Genomic DNA, 22,020 nt, shown 5'->3' with positions numbered 1-22,020 from the left:
CTAAGGAGAAAGTGTTTCCAGTGGCAGGAGGCTCGGTAACCAGAGGACATAGATTTAAGGTAATTGGCAAAAGAACCAGAGGAGAATTTTATTTCCCACAGCGAGTTGTTCTGCTCTGGATCGCGCTGCCTGAAAGGGCGGTGGAAGCAGATTCAATGGTGACTTTCAAAAGAGGAATTGAATAAATACTTGTGCAGGAAAAATTTGCAGGGCTATGGGGGTAAAGAGAGGGGCAGTGGGACTGATTCGATCAAAAGCAAGGGACTACTCCAGGGAATTGAGCACATAAATCTAGGCCGACACTGGAATCTAAAATAAAAAACAGAAAACGCTGGAAATCTCAGCAGGTCAGGCAGCTTCTGAGGAGAGAAACAGAGTTAACGTTTCAGGTCTGACCTTTGAAACCTTTCACCTCCCTCCTTTCCCTGCCTCTGCACTTGCTTAAAAACCTGTTACGTCTCTAACTTTTTCCAGTTCTGACAAAGGGTCATCGACCTGAAACGTTAACTGTTTTTTTTTCTCTCCACCGATGCTGCTTGAGCCGCTGAGATTTCCAGCGTTTCTGTGATTAATTTAGGTCGTTGTTTGAAAGGGCCGGCATAGGCTCGATGGGCTGAGTGGCCTCCTTCTGTGGAATATCTTACACTCTCCCCTCCGCCGCAAGACCACAAGGGACCTGGTTAGGAAATACATCTTTAAACGTTGCAGATGATAGAGCGAGAGAGTTGGACACGGTTCAGGCAAATGCCACTCATTAGTGTTGATGGGAGCACCAATTGATGCCATGTCTGTGCAATTATAGCGCTGTGCTGATCAATCAGTCCGTGTACTGTGTGTTCTTCAGTACCAGTACAGAACAAATCGTTCGAATTACTCAATTATCTGAGGCCAGGAGACTTCCCCAAACTTTTTGGATAAACAGCGCCCAACTTTTGGAAAGTTTAATGCAGTTCCTGGTCACACTGCTACCTCGGAGTCCGAAGGTCATGGGTTCAAGTCCCACTCCAGAGACTTGAGCACATAAATCTAGGCTGACACTCCCAGTGCGGTGCCGAGGGAGCGCTGCACTGTCGGAAGTGCCATCTTTCGGACGAGACGTTAAACCGAGGCCCTGTCTGACCTCTCTGTTGGGCGTAACAGATCCCATGGCACTATTTTGAAGAAGAGCAGGGGAGTTATCTCCCCGCTGTCCTGGCCCAATATTTAGAACATAAGAAATAGGAGCAGGAGTCGGCCATTCGGCCCCTCGAGCCTGCTTCACCATTCAATGAGATCATGGCTGATCTTCTACCTCAGCTCCACTTTCCTGCACTATCCTCATATCCCTTGATTTCCTTAATATCCAAAAATCTATAGATCTCTGTCTTGAATATGCTCAACGCCTGAGTCTCCACAGCCCTCTGGGGTAGAGAATTCCAAAGATTCACCACCCTCTGAATGAAGAAGTTTCTCCTCATCTCAGTCCTAAATGGCCGACCCCTTAGTCTGAGACTGTGACCCTTGGTTCTAGACTCCCCAGCCAGAGGGAAACAAATTGTGTATGTTTCAATAAGATCACCTCTCATTCTTCTAAAACCTAGGGAATATAGGCCTAGTCTCCTCAATCTCTCCTCATAGGACAATCCCCCCATCCCAGGAATCAGTCTGGTGAACCTTCGTTGCACTCCCTCTATGGCAAGTTTATCCTTCCTTAGGTAAGGAGACCCAAACTGTGCACAATACTCCAGATGCGGTCTCACCAAGGCCCTATATAATTGAAGTAAGACGTCTTTACTGTTATACTTAAATCTCTTAATTTATCCTCAAATCAACATCACTAAAAGAAAAGTTGATTTATTCATTATCTCATTGCTTTTTGTGGATAAACATTGGCCAAGACACTGGACCGAATTCCCCCCACTCTTCTTTAAAATCCACCTGGGAGGGCAAGCGGGGCCTCGGTTCAATGGGCAACATAATTTCTGCTTATCTCAGTAATCCACAACAAAAAAAGGAACCCCAGACGGAACAACAACTTGCATTTATATAGCGCCTTTAACGTAGTAAAATATCCCAGGGCGCTTCACCGGAGCGATTATCAAACATAGTCTGACACTGAGCCACGCTAAGGAGATATTGGAACAGGTGACACAGAGGTAGGTTTTAAGGAGGGTCTTAAAGGAGGAGAGCGAGGTAGAGAGGTTTAGGGAGGGAATTCCAGAGCTTGGGGCCCGGCAGCTGAAGACACGGCTGCCAATGGTAGAGCGATAGAGATGGGGGATGTGCAAGAGGCCACAATTGGAGAAGCGCAGAGATCTCAGGGGGGGTCGTGGGGCTGGAAGAGATTACAGAGATAGGGAGGGGCGAGGGCCATGGAGGGATTTGTAAACAAGGATGAGAATTTTGAAACCGAAGCGTTGCTTAACCGAGAGCCAATGTAGGTCAGCGAGCACAGGGGGGTGATGGGTGAGCGGGACTTGGTGCGAGTTAGGACGCTGGGCAGCCGAGTTTTGGACGAGTTTAAGTTTATGGAGGGTGGAAGATGGGAGGTTGACCAGGAGAGTGTTGGAGTCGTCAAGTCTAGAGGTAACAAGGGCAGGGATGAGGTTTCAGCAGCAGATGAGCTGAGTCAGCATGGAGTCTGGAATGTTACGGAAGTGGAAGAAGGTTGTCTTGGTGATGGAGTAGATATATGGTCAGAAGTTCAGCTCAGGGTCAAGTACGACACGGCAGTCGCGAAGACTCTGGTTCAGCCTCAGACAGAGACCAGGGAGAGGGATGAAGTCGGGTGGTTAGGGAATGGAGTTTGTGACGGGGACCGAAAACTATGGCTTCAGTCTATCAAATCTCCCCTTAACCTTCTCTGCTCCAAGGAGAACAATCCCAGCTTCTCCAGTCTATCCCTGTAACTGAAATCCTTCATCCCTGGAATCATTCCAGTAAATCTCCTCTGCACCCTCTCGAAGGCCTTCACATCCTGTCTAAAGTGTGGTGCCCAGAATTGGACACAATTCTCCAGCTGGGGTCGAACCAGTGGTGTATAAAGGCTTAGCATAACTTCCTTGTTTCTGCGATTTATAAATTGGGCAACAGGAGGAGGCCATTCAGTCCCTCAAGACTGTCACACAGGAACAGGAGAAGGCCATTCAGACCCTCAAGTCTGTCATACAGGAACAGGGGGAGGCCATGAATTCAGTCCCTCGAGTCTGTTATACAGGAACAGGAGGAGGTCATTCAGTCCCTCAAGCCTGTTACACAGGAACAGAAGGAGGCCATTTGGCCCCTCGAGCCTGTTACACAGGAATAGGAGGAGGCCCATTCAGCCCCTCGAGCCTGTTACACAGGAACAGGAGGAGGCCATTCAGCCCCTCGAGCTGTTACACAGGAACAGGAGGAGGCCATTCAGCCCCTCGAGCTGTTACACAGGAACAGGAGGAGGCCATTCAGCCCCTCGAGCCTGTTACACAGGAACAGAAGGAGGCCATTCAGCCCTTCGAGCCTGTTACTCAGGAACAGAAGGAGGCCATTCAGCCCCTCGAGCCTGTTACACAGGAACAGGAGGAGGCCATTCAGCCCCTCGAGCCTGTTTTCCAGGAACAGGGGGAGGCCATTTAGCCCCTCGAGCCTGTTACACAGGAACAGGAGGAGGCCATTCAGCCCCTAGAGCTGTTACATAGGAACAGGAAGAGGCCACTCAGCCCTTCGAGCCTGTTACTCAGGAACAGAAGGAGGCCATTCAGCCCTTCGAGCCTGTTACACAGGAACAGGAGGAGGCCATTCAGCCCCTCGAGTCTGTTTTCCAGGAACAGGAGTCTGCCATTCAGCCCCTCGAGCCTGTTACACAGGAACAGGGGGAGGCCATTCAGCCCCTCAAGCCTGTTACATAGGAACAGGAGGAGGCCATTCAGCCCTTCGAGCCTGTTACACAGGAGCAGGAGGGGGCCATTCAGTCCCTCGAGCCTGTTCCTCCATTCAGTAATATCAATTACTTTAAATTTATTTGACCCATCTGCTAAGGGAAATAGGCCCTTTCTATCCACTATATCTAGGCCCCTCATAATTTTATACACCTCAATGAGGTCTCCCCGCAGCCTCCTCTGTTCCAAGGAAAACAACCCCAGCCTATCCAATCTGTCCTCATAGCTGAGATTCTCCACTCCTCGTAAATCTCCTCTGTACCCTCTCCAGTGCAATCACATCCTTCCTGGAATGCGGTGACCAGAACTGCACGCAGTACTCCAGCTGTGGCCTGACCAGTGTTTTATACAGTTTAAGCAGAACCTTCCTGCTCTTGTATTCTATGCCCCAGCTAATAAAGGTTGATAAACATGATATGTACCTCGACAACATTTGCCCGCATTGGTTCCGTAATCCTTGATACCCTTACCCAACAAAAATCTCAGTGTTGAAAGCTTCAATTGGCCCCCAACATCTGTGGGTCGGGGCAAAGGAGGGGGGGTGGTATGGATTTAATATGTTCCATTAGTTAGGAAACTGTTGAAAAGCCGGCGAACTGGCTGCGCGGGATATCCAGAAATTTGCGCGACCAGCATCGAACATAAGAACATAAGAAACAGGAGCAGGAGTCGGCCATTCGGCCCCTCGAGCCTGCTCCGCCATTCAATAAGATCATGGCCGATCTGATCATGGACTCAGCTCCACTTCCCTGCCCGCTCCCCATAACCCTTATTCTCTTATTGGTTATGAAACTGTCTGTCTCTGTCTTAAATATATTCAATGACCCAGTCTCCACAGCTCTCTGAGGCAGAGAATTCCACAGATTTACAACCCTCTGAGGCAAGAAATTTCTCCTCATATCAGTTTTAAATGGGCGGCCCCTTATTCTAAGATTATGCTCCCTAGTTCTAGTCTCCCCCATTAGTGGAAACATGCTCTCTGCATCCACCCTGTCAAGACCCCCTCATTATCTTATACGTTTCGATAAGATCACCTTTCATTCTTCTGAGCTCCAATGTGTATAGGCCCAACCTACTCAACCTATCTTCATCTCCGGAATCAAGCTAGTGAACCTTCTCTGAACAGCCTCCAAAGCAAGTATATCCTTCCTTAAATACAGAGACTTAAACTGTACGTGGCTTAAAGGAAACTTTGCCAGGAAGCACTCTGTGTGTGAAGTATGAGGATGTTTGAATCGGTCAGTATTATATCATGCCAGTTTGCTTATTCGATTTGATATAAGGGTGAGGGATTGTATTTTGGTAAGAAAAATAAGGAGGTCAGAGATTAATTGCAAAGTAAGAATCTAAAAGGGATAAAGAATAACACATAAGATTCTGAGGGGGCTTGACAGGGTAGAGAGGATGTTTCCCCTCGTGGGGGAATCTAGAACTAGGGGGCATTGTTTCAGAATAAGGGCGCACCCATTTAAAATTGAAATGAGAAGGAATTTCTTCTCTGAGGGTTGTGAATCTGTGGAATTCTCTGCCCCAGAGAGCTGTGGAGGCTGGGTCATTGAATATATTTAAGGTGGAGATAGACAGATTTTTGAGCAATAAGGGAGTCAGGGGTTATGGGGAGCGGGCAGGGAAGTGGAGCTGAAATACTGCGTCGATCCTCCCAGGGGATGTGCAGGATCAACTTCAGTGTTCTCGATCAGGCCAACATCCCCAGCATCGAAGCACTGACCACACTCGACCAGCTCCATTGGGCAGGCCACATCGCTCGCATGCCAGACATGAGACTCCCAAAGCAAGCGCTCCACTTGGAACTCCTACACGACAAGGGAGCTCCAGGTGGGCAGAGGAAACGATACAAGGACACCCTCAAAGCCTCCTTGATAAAGTATAACATCCCCACTGACACCTGGGAGTCCCTGGCCCAAGACTGCTGTAAGCGGAGGAAGTGCATCCGGGAGGGCGCTGAGCACCTCGAGTCTCGTTGCCGAGAGCGTGCAGAAATCAAGCGCAGGCAGCGGAAGGAGCGTGCGGCAAACCAGACTCCCCACCCACCCTTTCCTCCAACCACTGTCTGTCCCACCTGTGACAGAGACTGTAATTCCCATATTGGACTGTACAGCCACCTAAGAACTCACTTTTAGAGTGGAAGCAAGTCTTCCTCGATTTTGAGGGACTGCCTATGATGATGATGGAGTTGAAACCAAGAACAGTTCAGCCATGATCTTACTGAATGGCAGAGCAGGCTGAGGGGCCTATTTCTTATGTTCTTCTTATGTTTTTCGTACAGATTTCCAGTGCAGGTGTGTGTAAGAACGCTTCCTGACTTCGCTCCTCAATGGCCTAGTTGTAATTTTAAGATTGTGTGCGTTTATATTGAGTGGGGATTGAGATTGAGTGTGCCTGTGATGACCACTATGGTCAATCAGCCCAGCTGACACTCATTCTCAAGGCTCACGCACGGAGAGCGGGCACTCTGAAGTCAGCAATCAGTTGTGGACCCGTATCCCAGCCAAATTCTGCCGTCGGAGACAAAGGAAAGGAAATAATCCCTCTCTTCCCTCACCCCCTCTCTCCCCATCCCACCTCTCCCCCCCCCCACCACCACCACCACCAATTCCCCCTCACACTCTCTCTTTCCCACCCTCCCCCTCCCCTACCCGACTCTTTCCCCATCTCTCCCCCCCATTCTCCCTCCTGAAATGTATTTGCTTCATGGGTTCTTTGCTTAAGAAATCATAGCAACCTATTGCTATTAAGAAACAGTTGGTTTATTAGCAAAGGTTTAACAATCACACGATACATTACCAGTTCATCCACCAGGTTCACAACCAGCTGCCTCATCGTGGATCCCCCGAACTCAACTGGTCGGGGTTTTATTGAGTCTTGTGAACATCACGTGACTGGCTAAGCCACTCCCAACTCAACAGCTCTATAACTATTTTAAGTGAAACAATAATCAAGTGCCCCCTGATTAAAGGGGGGACTGAAACCGACACAATTAAACTTTAAACAAATCAAATTAAAATTTGGTTGCCGGGGGCGATGATGTACTCCAGTCCCTCCGGCGCCCACCTCTATCAACAACTCTACAACTATTTTTTTGTGAACAATCAAAATCATTAAATCAAAGTCAAGTGCCCCCTGATTAAAGGGGGGGGGGGGCCACTCCAAACACATTCAAACAAGTGTCCACTTGTTTTCTTTGGTTTTTTTGAGGACACTAAAAACACAAATTATACAAGTGCCCCCTGGCTAAAAGGGGGGGTGGCACTAAAACCGGCACAATAAACAAATTGAACTTTAGACAAAAAACATCAAATTAAAATTTGGTTGCCGGGGGTGATGATGCACTCCAGCCTCAACAACTCTACAAACTTGTGAGCATGCTCACAGATGCATATATTACTCCCCTCCCCACCCTGTCTATTCCCTCCCCTCCCTCCCTCCCTCTCTTCCCACCTTCCCCCCTTTCCCCAATTCCCCGCCCCCCCGCACCCGTCCCTTTAAACCCCAGCGTGTATTGATAAAAAAAACCCCAGTAACCGCTCACACGTACAGGGCACAAAGTTGGGGTTCCGGCTCTTTTTGACGTTGGACTCTCCCTGCCCGAGGGAGCAGGCGTTGGGCTCGGCCTGGTAGGCACACAGCGCCTCCCACTCCTTGTGCAGGCGGTCCTTGATCTTCAGGTGGTCCTCCATGTATGCCTGGAAAAGAAGCAGGGAGACGTCAAAGGTTCGACGGCGGCGGGAGGCTGGGGCGGATACCTCGGAGCGCCGGTTACAGGTGATACATTTTGGCGGGAAGAATGAGGAGAGGCAATATGAACCAACGCGAAAGGAGGTGCAGCGACAGAGAGACCCGGGGCTGGGGGGGGGGGGGCGCGCTGGGGGGTTTACGCCCACAAATCTCTAAAGGTTGTTGATAAAGCTCGCGGGGGTCCTATATGCCTAGTCGGGGGGACACCGAGCGATGGCAGCTCCACTCCCCCCCCCCCCCACCGCGGGGCAATTTCCTTCGCGGGCCGGAAAGGGGGTCGACGGGCACCCGACAGGGCGGGAACACAGAGCGTGGCAGAAACCTGTTTCTGCCGCCTCCCCGGCCCGCGGGTAATTTCGCATGGGTCGGACTATCCTCTTGGAGGTAATGGACCTTAAAGAGGGGGGCAATTTCGGCCTGACTGTCTCTCCACATCACTGAAATCGCTCATCACTGAAACCATTCGAGGAAATCGCCTCTGCACCCTCTCCCAGGCCTTCAGCTGCCTGGGCCCCAAGCTCTGGAACTCCCTCCCTAAACCTCCCCCGCCTCTCCACCTCTCTTTCCTCCTTCAAGCTGCTCCTTAAAACCTACCTCTTTGACCAAGCTTTTGGCTAATTTCTCCTGAAGTGGCTCGGTGTCAAATCTTTGTCTTATAATACTCCTGCGAAGCGCTTTGGAACGTTTCATTATGCTTAAAGCCACTATATAAATACATCATCATCATAGGAACAAGGATGACTTGCTTTCTCATGAGTCCACAGATGTTTCAATGAAGGACCCGATGAACTCCAATTGAGGGGGTGGAAGATGCCTGTGCGTGGATTTTTTTAATGTGGGGTGACCGTTGCACACCAGCCACCACACGGGCTCGACAGAGCTAGGTCTTGGTCCAGTGGCAAGGGTTAACCAGGACGACTGGAGACCAGCTCTGCTGCACGGACCTAGTGCACGCGCACGTCGCAGTGTGGGCTGGCCCGTGCTGACCCTGGGCCCTCGCCTCTTCTGGGCCCCGTACCCTCATTCACCGCACCTCCGCCACGATCTCTCACCACTCCTCCGCCACAAACACTCACTGCATCCCCGCCACAATCCCTCGCCGCACCTCCGCCACGATCTCCCGCCGCACCTCCGCACCAAACATCACCGCAGGTTGGGGCTATAAAAAGAGCTGGAACATCTCAGTTCTAAATCGGCGATCCCTTATTCTGAAACTATGCCCCCTAGTTCTAGATTCCCCCATGCGGGGGAACATCTTCTCTGCATCTATCCTGTCGAGTCCCCTCAGCATCATACATTTCAATAAGATCACCTCTCATTCTTCTAAACTCCAAATTAGTTTAGGCCCAACCTGCTGAACCCCTTCATCTCAGGAATCAAACTAGTGAAGCTTCTCTGAACTGTCTTCAATTCAAGTATATCCCACCTTAAATAAGGAGTATGCAGTACTCTAGGTGTGGTCTCACCAATACGCAAACATTCGCCACACCTCTGTCACGATCACCCACGGTCCTTCATCACTCCTCCGCCTCGATTGCTCGAATAAATACAAGTTGTTGTTATTGACGCCCTTCCTAATGTTGCTTCTGCACTCTATGCCTTTATTTATAAAGCCAAAGAGCCTGTGAGCTTTTTTAACCCACCTTTTCAACCTGTCCTGTTCAGAGATTTGTGTACGTACTGTCATGCATGCACATGCTGTTTGTAGCCACCAGATGGTGTCATTGCTGGAGGCCACTGAGCAGCACGCGCATGGTGCTGCTCTGGTATAAAAGGCCAGCCATTTTGTGAGTCAGGCACTTTGGGCCAAAATAAAGCAGAAGCAAGGTTGTACCTTGCTGAGTTAAACAGTACTCGGTTTGAACCTTTATTGCATACATAACACGTACACCCCCAGGTCCCTCTGTTCCTGCACCCCCTGTAAAATGGTACCCGTTAGTTTATATACCCCTCTCCATTCTTCCCAGTGTGATCATTTTGAACACCTCTATTTAATCTCCCCTTAACCTTTTCTGGTTTAAGATCAACTTTGGATCCAATGAACTGCCATCAACAACTCTCTGCGGTAGGGAATTCCACAGGTTAACAACTCTCTGAGTGAAGAAGTTTCTCCTCATCTCAGTTGTAAATGGCCTACCCTTTATCCTTAGACTGTGTCCTCTGGTTTTGGACTTCCCCAACATCGGGAACATTCTTCCTGCCTATTCTAACCTGTCCAATCCCGAATGTCCTGCTGTTGGGTGCTTCTCTCCATGGGGTGGGTGAGGGGTGAGTGAGGGGGAGAGGAAGGGAGGAGGGGGCGAGGGAGGGGGAGGGGTGAGTGAGGGGGAGGAATGAGTGAGGGGGAAGGGTGAGTGAGGGGGGAGAGTAAGGGGGAGAGGAGAGTGAGGGGGAGGAGAGAGTGAGGGAGAGGGGAGAGTGAGGGAGAGGAGAGTGAGGGAGCGAGGAGAGCGAGGCAGAGGGGAGAGTGAGGGAGAGGGGGAGGGGAGGGGAGGGGTAAGTGAGGGAGAGGGGAAGGGGAGGGGTAAGTGAGGGGGAGGGTGAGGGGTGGAGTGGGTGAGGGAGGGGTGGATAAGGGGGAGAGATGGGTGAGGGTGTGGGGGCAGTGAGGGGGAGGGGTGGGTGAGGGTGAGTGGAGAGTGAGGGGAGGGAATGGGGGAGAGGGGTGGGGGAGAGTGAGGGGGAATGGAGGGGGAAGGGTGGGGGAGGGGGAGGGTTGGGGGAGGGGTGGGGAGAGTGAGGAGGGAAGAGTGGGGGGGAGGGGAGGGTGAGGGTGAGGGGTGAGTGAGGGGGAGGGGAGGAGGGTGAGGGGGAGGGAGGGTGAGGGGGAGGGGAGAGTGAGGGGAGGGGAGGGTGTGGGGGAGGGGAGAGTGAGGAGGAGGGGAGAGTGAGGGGAGGGGAGAGTGAGGGGGAGGGGAGAGTGAGGGGGAGTGGTGGGGGAAGGGAGAGTGAGGGGGAGTGATGGGGAAGGGGAGAGTGAGGGGGAGGGGAGATTCCAACCAGCAACTCAACTCAAACCAGCTGAGAACATCCCCAATGAAGGCTCCCAAGGCTTTGGATAGACAAGCGTCATGGATTAGGGTGTCCAATACTACCCTCTCCCGCTCCCCCTTCCCTCATTGTCCCTCACCACCTCCCCCCTGCCTCCCTCCCTCTACTCAGCCTTCCCTCACTCCACCTCCACACTTCTCTCACTCCCTCCCCTCACCCCCGGACTCCCTCCCCTCACTCGCCCTCCCCACTCCCACCTCCCCTCATCGGTGGTCTGCCTCCCCTCACTCTCCCTTCCCACTCCCACTCCCCTTGCCCCACTCCTTTGCCCCTACTACACCTCCTCTCACTACCCCTTCCCATCCCCTTTCTCACTCCTCATCTCACTCCCCCTCTCCACGCTCCTTCCTCCCTCACTGTCCCAATATCCCTCCCCTTCCCGTCCTCTCACTCACCCCTCCCCACTCTCCTTCTCCCTCACTCCCGCAATACACCTCCTCCCTCACTCCCCCTTCCCCTCGCTCCTCCTCCCCCTCTCACTCCCCATCCATCCCCCTCAATCCTCCTCTCTCCCTCCCCCCTCACTCCCCCTCCCTACCCCCCTCACTCCCCTCACTCCCCCTGCCCCCCTCACTTCCCCTCCCTCCGCCACTACGAAACCCAACACTCCCCACAAAGGGAACACTCTCCCTCCTGTCCAATCCAGTCGCTTACCAGGATCATGTGGCCGGTGGAGATGTCCATGTTGGACTGCACGGGCTCCTCACACCAGGAGGGGGTGCTGCTGTGGGAGCTGGGGCTGGCCTGCGGAGCGTCGCTGAACTGGGAGGAGACGCTGCTGACGCGGGAGGTGTCCACCGTATCCGTGCGGGCGTAGGACGATTTTGCGGCCATGTGCTGCCGGCACAGCTCCTGTGGAGAGAAACAACACCAGGTCCCTTCCGTTGGTTCAATCGTAAGAAGACGGTCTGCGTCCGCTGCCTTTATCATCAGCCCAACTTAGGCCTTCACAGAAAGGCAGAACCTTAAAGCACAGGAGGAGTCCATTCGGCCCATCGTGCTTGTGCCGGCTCTTTGGTAGAGCTGTCCAATTACTCCTATGAGGAGAGATTGTGTAGAATGGGCCGATACTCTCTGGCGTTTAGAAGAATGAGAGGTGATCTCATTGAAACATACAAGATTCTGAAGAGGATTGACAGGGTAGATGCTGAGAGGGTGTTTCACAGAGGGAGTGCAGCGAAGGTTCACCAGACTGATTCCTGGGATGGCATGAGTGTCGTATGAAACATAGAAACATAGAAATTAGGTGCAAGAGCAGGCCATTCGGCCCTTCGAGCCTGCACCGCCATTCAATAAGATCATGGCTGATCATTCAACCTCAGTACCCCTTTCCTGCTTTCTCTCCATACCCCTCGATCCTTTTGGCTGTAAGGGCCACATCTAACTCCCTTTTGAACATATCTAACGAACTGGCCTCAACAACTCTCTGCGGCAGGGAATTCCACAGGTTAACCACTCCCTGAGTGAAGAAGTTTCTCCTCATCTCGGTCTTAAATGGCCTACCCCTTATCCTTAGACTGTGACCCCTGGTTCTGGAACTCCCCAGCAATGGGAACATTCTTCCTGCCTCTAACCTGTCCAGTCCCGTCAGAATTTTATATGTTTCTATGAGATCCCCTCTCATTCTTCTAAACTCCAGTGGATACAAACCCAGTTGATCCAGTCCCTCCTCATATGTCAGTCCTGCCATCCCTGGAATCAGTCTGGTGAACCTTCGCTGCACTCCCTCAATAGCAAGAACGTCCTTCCTCAGATTAGGGGACCAAAACTGAACACAATAGAGGAGAGATTGGGTCGACTCGGCCTGTATTCACTAGAGTTTAGAAGAGAGGGGATCTCATTGAAACGTATAGAATTCTGACTGGGTTGGATAGAATGGATGCGGGTAGGATGTTTCCCCAGGCTGGGAAGTCTAGAACAAGGGGTCACAGTCTCAGGATACGGGGTAGGAAATTTAGGACCGAGATGAGGAGAAATGTTTTCACCCAGAGGGTGGTGAACCTGTGGAATTCTCTACCACAGAAGGCTGTGGAGACCAAGTCACTGAATATATTTAAGAGGGAGAGAGATAGATTTCTAGACACAAAAGGCATCAAGGGGTATGGGGAGAAAGCGGGAATATGGTGTTGAGATAAAGGATCAGCCATGATCATATTGAATGGTGGTGCAGACTCGAAGGGCCGAATGGCCTACTACTGCTCCTATTTTCTATGTTTCTATGTTTCCCTGGGCTGGGGAATCTAAAACTAAGGGTCACAGTCTCAGGATAAGGGGTCGGCCATTTAGGACTGAGATGAGGAGGAATTTCTTCACTCAGGGTGGTGAATCTTTGGAATTCTCTGCCCCAGAGGGCTGTGGTGGCTGAATCGTTAAATCGTCAAAGCTGAGATCGATAGATTTTTGGACACTCGGGGAATCAAGGGATACGGGGATCGGGCGGGAAAGTGGAGTTGAGGTCGATGATCAGCCGTGATCTTATTGAATGGCGGAGCAGGCTCGAGGGGCCGTAGGGCCGACTCCTGCTCCTATTTCTTATGTTCACTCCCCCGCTCTTTCCCCATAGCTCTGTAAATTTTTATTTTCGAGTATTTATCCAATTCCCTTTTGAAAGTTACTATCGAATCTGCTCCCACCGCCCTTTCAGGCAGCGCGTTCCCGATCACAACAACTCGCTGCGTAAAGATATTGCACCTCAACCTCTCCCTGCCAGGTTTTGCCAATAACCTTAAATATGTGCCCTCTGGTTTATTTGTTTTGTCTTAAAACACTCCTGTGGAGCGCCTTGTGGGGCATTTACTACATTAAAGCCGCTATATAAACGCAAGTCGTTGCTGTTGGTTACCGCTGGGGGCGGGGCCACTTCGTCCAAACGCCTGGCACAAGACTCCCAAAGCCAGCGCTCCACTCGGAACTCCTACACGGCAAGCGAGCCCCAGGTGGGCAGAGGAAACTTTACAAGGGACACCCTCAAAGCCTCCCCGATAAAGTGCAACACCCCCACCGACACCTGGGAGTCCCCGGCCAAAGACCGCCCTAAGTGGAGGAAGTGCATCCGGGAGGGCGCTGAGCACCTCGAGTCTCGTCGCCGAGAGCGTGCAGAAACCAAGCGCAGGCAGCGGAAAGAGTGTGCGGCAAACCAGACTCCCCACCCACCCTTTCCTCTAACGAATGTCTGTCCCACCTGTGACAGAGACTGTAATTCCCGTATTGGACTGTTCAGTCACCTGAGAACTCACTTTTAGAGTGGGAGCAAGTCTTCCTCGATTCCGAGGGACTGCCTATGATTATGACTCTCCCTCCAGTGGGAACAGTTTCTCCTTATTTACTCTGTCACAACTCTTCATAATTTTGAACGCCTCTATTAAATCTCCCCTTAACCTCCTCTGCTTTAAGGAGAACGACCCCAGCTTCTCTTCGTCTCACCCTTCTCTTTGTCTGCACGTTTATTCTTCCTTTCCCTCTTCTCTGAAGTAGTTGGGCTGCGGCTCCCCCACTTGCTCTATCAAGTGTCAGTCCTTACGATGTCAAGTGTGGCCTCGCCCCCTCCCTATCTCAGTAGCCTCCTGCAGCCCTACAACCCTCCGAGATCTCTGCACTCCTCCAATTCTGGCCTCTTGCACACCCCCAATTTTAATCACGCCATCATTGGCGGCCGTGCCTTCAGCTGCATGGGGCCCAAGTGCTCGAATTCCCTCCCTAAACCTCTTTGCCCCTTTAAGATGCTCCTTAAAACCTACCTCTTTGACTGAGCTTTTGGTCACCTGTCCTGATGCTCGGCTTCAACTTTTGTTTGGTAATCGCTCCTGTGAAGCGCCTGAGGACGTTTACTACATTAAAGGCGCTATATCAATGCAAGTTGTTGTTGTGCCAGCAGAAGATTAAATAGGCGCAGTGATTGTCTGCGTGTCCCTCTGCGCATGCGCGTGCTTGGACCGGCCCCTTTCTGCGCATGCGCAGCCCATCCCCTTCTGCACATGCGCGCTGGCACCGAGGTCCGTCCGCACATGCGCAGTACCCACAGTGCAATGCAGCGAGGGCCAGCGCTTTGTTCAGCTCCATGGATCAGGGCCCTGGAGAAGCTTGGAGCGAAGGGGGAGAGATGGAGAATCGGAGAGAGAGGGGGAGATGGAGAGAGAGTGGGAAATGGGGAGAGAGGGGGAGATGGAGAGAGAGAGAGGGGACAGAGAGAGAGAGAGAGGGGGAGATGGGAGAGAGCGAGGGAGATGGAGAGTGAGAGAGGAGGAGAAGGAGAGAGAGGGGGAGACTGAGAGAGGGGAAGAAGGGAAGAGAGAGGGAGATGGAGAGAGAGGGGGGGAATCAGGGAAAGAGAGAGAGAGGGAGACGGAGAAAGAAAGAGGGAGATGGAGAAAGAGAGAGGGAGATGAAGAGAGAGAGAGATGGAGAGAAAGGGGGAGACGGAGAGAGAGAAAGGGGGAGGGAGAGAGAGAAAGGGGGAGGGAGAGAGAGAAAGGGGGAGACGGAGAGAGAGGGGGAGACGGAGAGAAAGAGAGGGGGAGACGGAGAGAGAGAGGGGGAGACAGAGAGAGGGGGAGATGGAAAGAAAGGGGGAAATGGAGAGAGAGGGAGAGACGGAGAGGGGGAGACAGGGGGAGATGGAGAGAGAAGTGAAGATGGAGGGAGAGAGAGAAAGAGGAAGATGGAGAGAGAGGGGCAGATGAAAAGAGAGGGGGAGACGAGGAGAGAGGGAGATGGAGAAAGGGGGAAACAGAGACAGATGAGAGAGAGAGGGAGTCGGGGGGAGATAGAGAAAGAGGGGGAGACAGAAAGAGGGGGAGACAGGGAGAGAGAAACTGGGGGAAAGAGACTAGGGGAGAGAGAGGGGAAAACTGGGAGAGAGAGGGGAGTCGGAGAAAAAGAGAGAGGGGGAGACGGGAAGAGAGAGCGAGGATCGGAGGGAGGGGGAGGGAGACGGAGAGAGAAGAGGTTGAGGGCGACTGGGGAGAGAGAGGGGGGGAGATCGGAGGGAGGGACAGGGAGACGGGAGATCGGGGGAGGGGCAGATTGGAGCGAGAGAGAAAGGGGGGGGGGAGATCAGAGGGAGAGAGAAGCGGGGAAAGAGGGGGAATTGGAGGGAGGCAGAGATAGTGAGAGGTCGGAGGAGGAGATCGAAGTGGGGAGAGAGGAAGTCAGGAACTCGGTGGGGGCGGGGGAATGGGAGCTAAAGGGTACAGTGGGGAGGGGGGAAGAATGTGATCCAAGTCTCGAGGGGTGGTTGCGAGCGGGAACGTAATCCAGATTCCAGAGGAAATCCGGAAGTCACTGTTTACTTCATACCCAATAAACCTGTTAACCATCCGTGACACACACACAAGGTGGGTTGGTGGGTGAAGTTCAGGAACTTTTTTGGGGGGGGGGGGTGCGAGAAGAATTTAACCTGGGAGGGTGAGCCCCGTCTGTTCCAAGTGAGCTGTGTTCTGTCTGGAGTTGGCAGTCATTGGAGGGGGAGTATACCTGATATTGGAGGGGGGTGTACCTGATATTGGAGGGGGGAATACCTGATATTGGAGGGAGGTGTACCTGGTATTGGAGGGCGGTGTACCTGACATTCAAGGGGGGTGTACCTGATATTGGAGGTCGCTGTACCTGATATTGGAGGGCGGTGAACCTGATATTGGAGGGATGTGTACCTGGTATTGGAGGGGGGTGTACCTGGTATTGGAGGGATGTGTACCTGGCATTGGAGGAAGGTGTACCTGGTATTGGAGGGGGGTGTACCTGATATTGGAGGGGGGTGTACCTGGTATTGGAGGGGGGGGGGTGTACCTGATATTGGAGGGGGTGTACCTGGTATCGGAGGGGGGGTGTACCTGATATTGGAGGGGGTGTACCAGGTATCGGAGGGGGTGTACCAGGTATCGGAGGGGGGTGTACCTGATATTGGAGGGGGCTGTACCTGATATTAGAGGGGGTGTACCTGGTCTTGGAGGGAGGTGTAGCTGATATTGGAGGGGGGTGTACCTGGTATTGGATGCTTTTTTCCTGATATTGGAGGGGTTGTACCTGATATTGGATGCAGGTGTACCTGATATTGGAAGGGGGTGTACCTGATATTGGAAGGGGGTGTACCTGATATTGGAGGGAGGCGTACCTGATATTGGAGGGGGGTGTACCTGATATTGGAGGGGGGTGTGCCTGATATTGGAGGGGGGTGTACCTGATATTGGAGGGGGGTGTACCTGGTATTGAAGGGGGGGGGGGAGTACCTGATATTGGAAGGAGGTGTACCTGGTTTTGGAGTGGGGTGTACCTGGTATTGGGGGGGAGTGTACATGATATTGGAGGGGGGTGTACCTGATATTGGAGGGGGATGTACCTGGTATTGGAGGATGGTATACCTGGTATTGGAGGGGGTGTACCTGATATTGGAGGGGGATGTACCTGGTATTGGGGGATGGTGTACCTGGTATTGGAGGGGGTGTACCTGATATTCCAGCGACGTGTCAGTCCCTCCCTCGGGGCCCAGACCGGCCAGTTTCTCCTTCTGATGCTGCTTGGCATTCTGTCTCAGGCAGAAGATGACTGCTCCTGCGATGAGTATTCCTGCGATACAGGCGACAGCCACGAACGTCAGCAGCAGGAAGCGGAAGGTGTCGCTGTGCCTGGCTGGTTTTGGCAGTAAGTGAAAGGCGTTCCTCTGTGGAAACACGTGAGAGAGAGAGAGAGTGAGGTGAGAAACATTGGCGTTAAAATGAAGTTGGAGGCGAAGTCACATCGCTCCGTCTCCACGGGATGTGTCACAAGCGTGAATCGTGCAGAGGTGGCGATGCGCAGGACAGATAACAAATTTGCAGGTCTCTCTAAGACAGCTGTTCAATCATCACCTGCTCATTCAATTCCAACAGCTTCTCCGCAGAACCATAGAAACATAGAAAATAGGTGCAGGATTAGGCCATTCAGCCCTTCGAGCCTGCACCGCCATTCGATATGATCATGGCTGATCATGCAACTTCAGTACCCCATTCCTGCTTTCTCGCCATACCCCTTGATCCCTTTAGCCGTAAGGACCACATCTAACTCCCTTTTGAATATATCTAATGAACTGGCCGCAACAACTTTCTGTGGTAGAGAATTCCACAGGTTCACAATTCTCTGAGTGAAGAAGTTTCTCCTCATCTCGGTCCTAAATGGCTTACCCCTTATCCTTAGACTGTGACCCCTGGTTCTGGACTTCCCCAACATGGGGAACATTCTTCCTGCATCTAACCTGTCCAATCCTGTCAGAATTTTAAACGTTTCTATGAGATCCCCTCTCATCCTTCTGAACTCCAGTGAATACAAGCCCAGTTGATCCAGTCTTTCTTCATATGTCAGTCCTGCCATCCCGGGAATCAGTCTGGTGAACCTTCGCTGCACTCCTTCAATAGCAAGAATGTCCTTCCTCAGATTAGGAGACCAAAACTGTACACAATACTCAAGGTGTGGCCTCACCAAGGCCCTGTTCAATTGCAGTAAGACCTCCCTGCTCCTATACTCAAATCCTCTTGCTATGAAGGCCAACATGCCATTTGCATTCTTCACTGCCTGCTGTACCTGCATGCCAACTTTCAATTACTGATGTACCATAACATCCAGGTCTCGTTGCACCCCCCGCTTTTCCTAATCTGTCAACATTCAGATAATATATTCAAAAAGGAGTTAGATGAAGTCCTTACTACTAGGGGGATCAAGGGGTATGGCGAGAAAGCAGGAATGGGGTACTGAAGTTGCATGTTCAGCCATGAACTCATTGAATGGCAGTGCAGGCTAGAAGGCCTACTCCTGCACCTATTTTCTATGTTTCTATGTTTCTATAATAAAATGCCTTCCTGTTTTTGCTACCAAAGTGGATAACCTCACATTATACTGCATCTGCCATGCATTTGCCCACTCACCTAACCCGTCCAAGTCACCCTGTAGCCTCTTAGCATCATCCTCACAGTTCACACTGCCACCCAGCTTAGTGTCATCTGCAAACTTGGAGATATTACATTCAATTCCTTCATCTAAATCATTAATGTATATTGTAAATAGCTGGGGTCCCAGCACTGACCTTGCGGTACCCCACTAGTCACTGCCTGCCATTCTGAAAAGGACCCGTTTATTCCGACTCTTTGCTTCCTGTCTGCCAACACAGTTCTCTGTCCACATCAATACATTACCCCCAATACCATGTGCTTTAATTTTGCACACTAATCTCTTGTGTGGGACCTTGTCAAAAGCCATTGGTTCTCTCTTGTCCACTCTATTAGTTACATCCTCAAAAAATTCTAGAAGATTCATCAAGCATGATTTCCCTTTCATAAATCCATGCTGACTTGGACCGATCCTGTCACTGCTTTCCAAATGCGCTGCTATTTCATCTTTAATAACTGATTCCAACATTTTCCCCACTACTGATGTCAGGCTAACCGGTCTTTAATTACCCGTTTTCTCTCTCCCTCCTTTCTTAAAAAGTGGTGTTATATTAGCTACCCTCCAGTCCATAGGAACTGATCCAGAGTCGATAGACTGTTGGAAAATGATCACCAATGCATCCACTATTTCTAGGGCCACTTCCTTAAGTACTCTGGGATGCAGACTATCAGGCCCCGGGGATTTATTGGCCTTCAATCCCATCAATTTCCCTAACACAATGTCCTGACTAATAAGCATAAGGATCATAAATAATTAGTATTCCAAAGTGAGCACTGAAAACTCGAGGACCAATATCCAGAGCTTGCGTTATCTCTTGGCTTCATCCTTGCTGCCTGTGCTTATCAGTGAGCTTATCAACACCGCCTCCAGTGCGCCAGCGCAGCCTTCGGAAGAGAGTTTTTGAAAATCAGGCCCTCAAATCTGGCACCAAGTTCATGGTCTACAGGGCTGTAGTGATACCCGCCCTCTTGTATGGCTCAGAGATGTGGACCATATACAGTAGACACCTCAAATCGCTGGAGAAATACCACCAACCATGTGTCTGCAAGATTCTGCAAATCCCATGGGAGGACAGACACACCAACATCAGTGTTCTCGATCAGAACAACATCCCCAGCATCGAAGCACTGACCACACTCGACCAGCTCCGCTGGGCGGGCCACATTGTCCGCATGCCCGGCACAGGACTCCCAAAGCAAGCGCTCTACTCGGAACTCCTTCACGGCAAGCGAGCCCCAGATGGGCAAAGGAAACATTACAAGGACACCCTCAAAGCCTCCTTGATAAAATGCAACATCCCCACCGACACCTGGGAATCCCTGGCCAAAGACCGCCCTAAGTGGAGGAAGAGCATCCAGGAGGGCGCTGAGCACCTCGAGTCTCATCGCCGAGAGCATGCAGAAATCAATTGCAGGCAGCGGAAGGAGCATGCGGCAAACCAGACTCCCTACCCACACTTTCCTCCAACCACTGTCTGTCCCACCTGTGACAGAGACTGTAATTCCTGTATTGGACTGTACTGCTACCTGAGAACTCACTTTTAGAGTGGAAGCAAGTCTTCCTCGATTTCGAGGGACTGCCTGTGATGATGATGCTTATCAGTAAACGATTGGTCTCTTCAGACTGGATACAATGGGAGTGAATGGGAAGGGGTTTGGGTCCATTGGGATTCTGTACAATGGGAGTGAATGGGAAGGGGTTGGGACCATTGGGATTCTGTACAATGGGAGTGAATGGAAAGGGGTTTGGGTCCATTGGGATTCTGTACAATGGGAGTGAATGGGAAGGGGTTGGGACCATTGGGATTCTGTACAATGGGAGTGAATGAAAAGGGGTTTGAGTCCATTGGGATTCTGTACAATGGGAGTGAATGGGAAGGGGTTTGGGTCCATTGGGATTCTGTACAATGGGAGTGAATGGGAAGGGGTTTGGGTCCATTGGGATTCTGTACAATGGGAGTGAATGGGAAGGGGTTTGGGTCCATTGGGATTCTGTACAATGGGAGTGAATGGGAAGGGGTTTAGGTCCATTGGGATTCTGTACAATGGGAGTGAATGGGAAGGGGTTTGGGTCCATTGGGATTCTGTACAATGGGAGTGAATGAGAAGGGGTCTGATTCTGTTGTCTGACACACTGCGATACGTAGTTACAGGAAATGAATTGCAACATGGTGCTTAATATTGAGACTGGACTCCCGCTACAATTTGACACATGGGCAAAGTCACAAAACGGAAACCAGAGGAAAATATCCTTGGCTTCATCTCAGAACAGCACGGTCTGCATTACGCTCTGCTTTTTATGCGCTGTTTTAGGTGAACCCGATGGCGCGTACAATACGACACATTCAACCAGTGTTTAGTGCCAGTGCTGGAGAAATACCACCAGCGGTGTCTCCGCAAGATCCTGCAAATCCCCTGGGAGGACAGACGCACCAACATTAGCGTCCTCGACCAGGCCAACATCCCCAGCATTGAAGCACTGACCACACTCGATCAGCTCCGCTGGGCGGGTCACATTGTTCGTATGCCAGACACAAGACTCCCAAAGCAAGCGCTCTACTCAGAACTCCTTCACGGCAAACGAGCCAAAGGTGGGCAGAGGAAACGTTACAAGGACACCCTCAAAGCCTCCCTGATAAAGTGCAACATCCTCACCGACAAGGCCTAGCTCTGTCAAGCCCGTGTGGTGGCTGGTGTGCAACGGTCACCACACGTTAAAAAAATCCACGCACAGGCATCTTCCATCCCCTCAATTGGAGTTCAGGACTGGAACATTGGGTCTTTCATCGAAACATCTATGAACTCTTGTGGAAGCAAGTCATCCTCGTTCGATGGACCGCCGATGATGGGTGGGTGGGGGTGGGGGGGGAAAGAGGAACCAGAATCGGCTGAGACACAGGGCTGGAGAAAGTTGAAGACAAAGGGCCATGTTTGGATCTGCAAACGAGGAGGAGGATTCAGCAAGCAATGTGCTGGGGGACCTGGGGAGCCAGGGTGTGAAAGCACTGGCTCCCCACTGCCATGGCGGCACGATATCACGGCACCAACTAACAGCAAGTGTACAGTCGTGTCTGTGAATGCCGCACCCCGGTAAGGATGTTATTGGTCAACCTTTAGAAAACACAGCCTACATAAGAACATAAGAAATAGGAGCAGGAGCAGGCCATATGGCCCCTCGAGCCTGCTCTGTCATTTAATACGATCATGGCTGATCCGATCATGGACTCAGGTCCCTGCCCGCTCCCCATAACCCCTTATTAGAAACATAGAAACATAGAAAATAGGTGCAGGAGTAGGCCATTCAGCCCTTCGAGCCTGCACCACCATTCAATGAGTTCATGGCTGAACATGCAACTTCAGTACCCCCTTCCTGCTTTCTCGCATACCCCTTGATCCCCTGAGTA

General features: G+C 51.5%; 1 protein-coding gene across 1 annotated transcript in view; it reads right to left on the bottom strand.

The window, feature by feature from the left end:
• Window positions 1-22,020, bottom strand: part of LOC139259661 (receptor-type tyrosine-protein phosphatase-like N) — a 364,010-nt gene that overhangs the window by 91,530 nt on the left and 250,460 nt on the right. The window contains exons 14-16 of the mRNA XM_070875205.1: window positions 17,146-17,358; window positions 11,358-11,555; window positions 7,453-7,600 (exon numbers count right to left, since the gene is read on the bottom strand). Coding sequence (XP_070731306.1) covers window positions 7,453-7,600; window positions 11,358-11,555; window positions 17,146-17,358 — 559 coding nt within the window. The remainder of the gene's footprint in view (window positions 1-7,452; window positions 7,601-11,357; window positions 11,556-17,145; window positions 17,359-22,020) is intronic.

Source organism: Pristiophorus japonicus, chromosome 3 (assembly GCF_044704955.1).
Source record: "Pristiophorus japonicus isolate sPriJap1 chromosome 3, sPriJap1.hap1, whole genome shotgun sequence".
In the NCBI taxonomy this organism is placed as follows: domain Eukaryota; kingdom Metazoa; phylum Chordata; class Chondrichthyes; family Pristiophoridae; genus Pristiophorus; species Pristiophorus japonicus.
The sequence above is the reverse complement of the archived record's forward strand: the minus strand, read 5'-3'. Positions and strand labels throughout refer to the sequence as shown.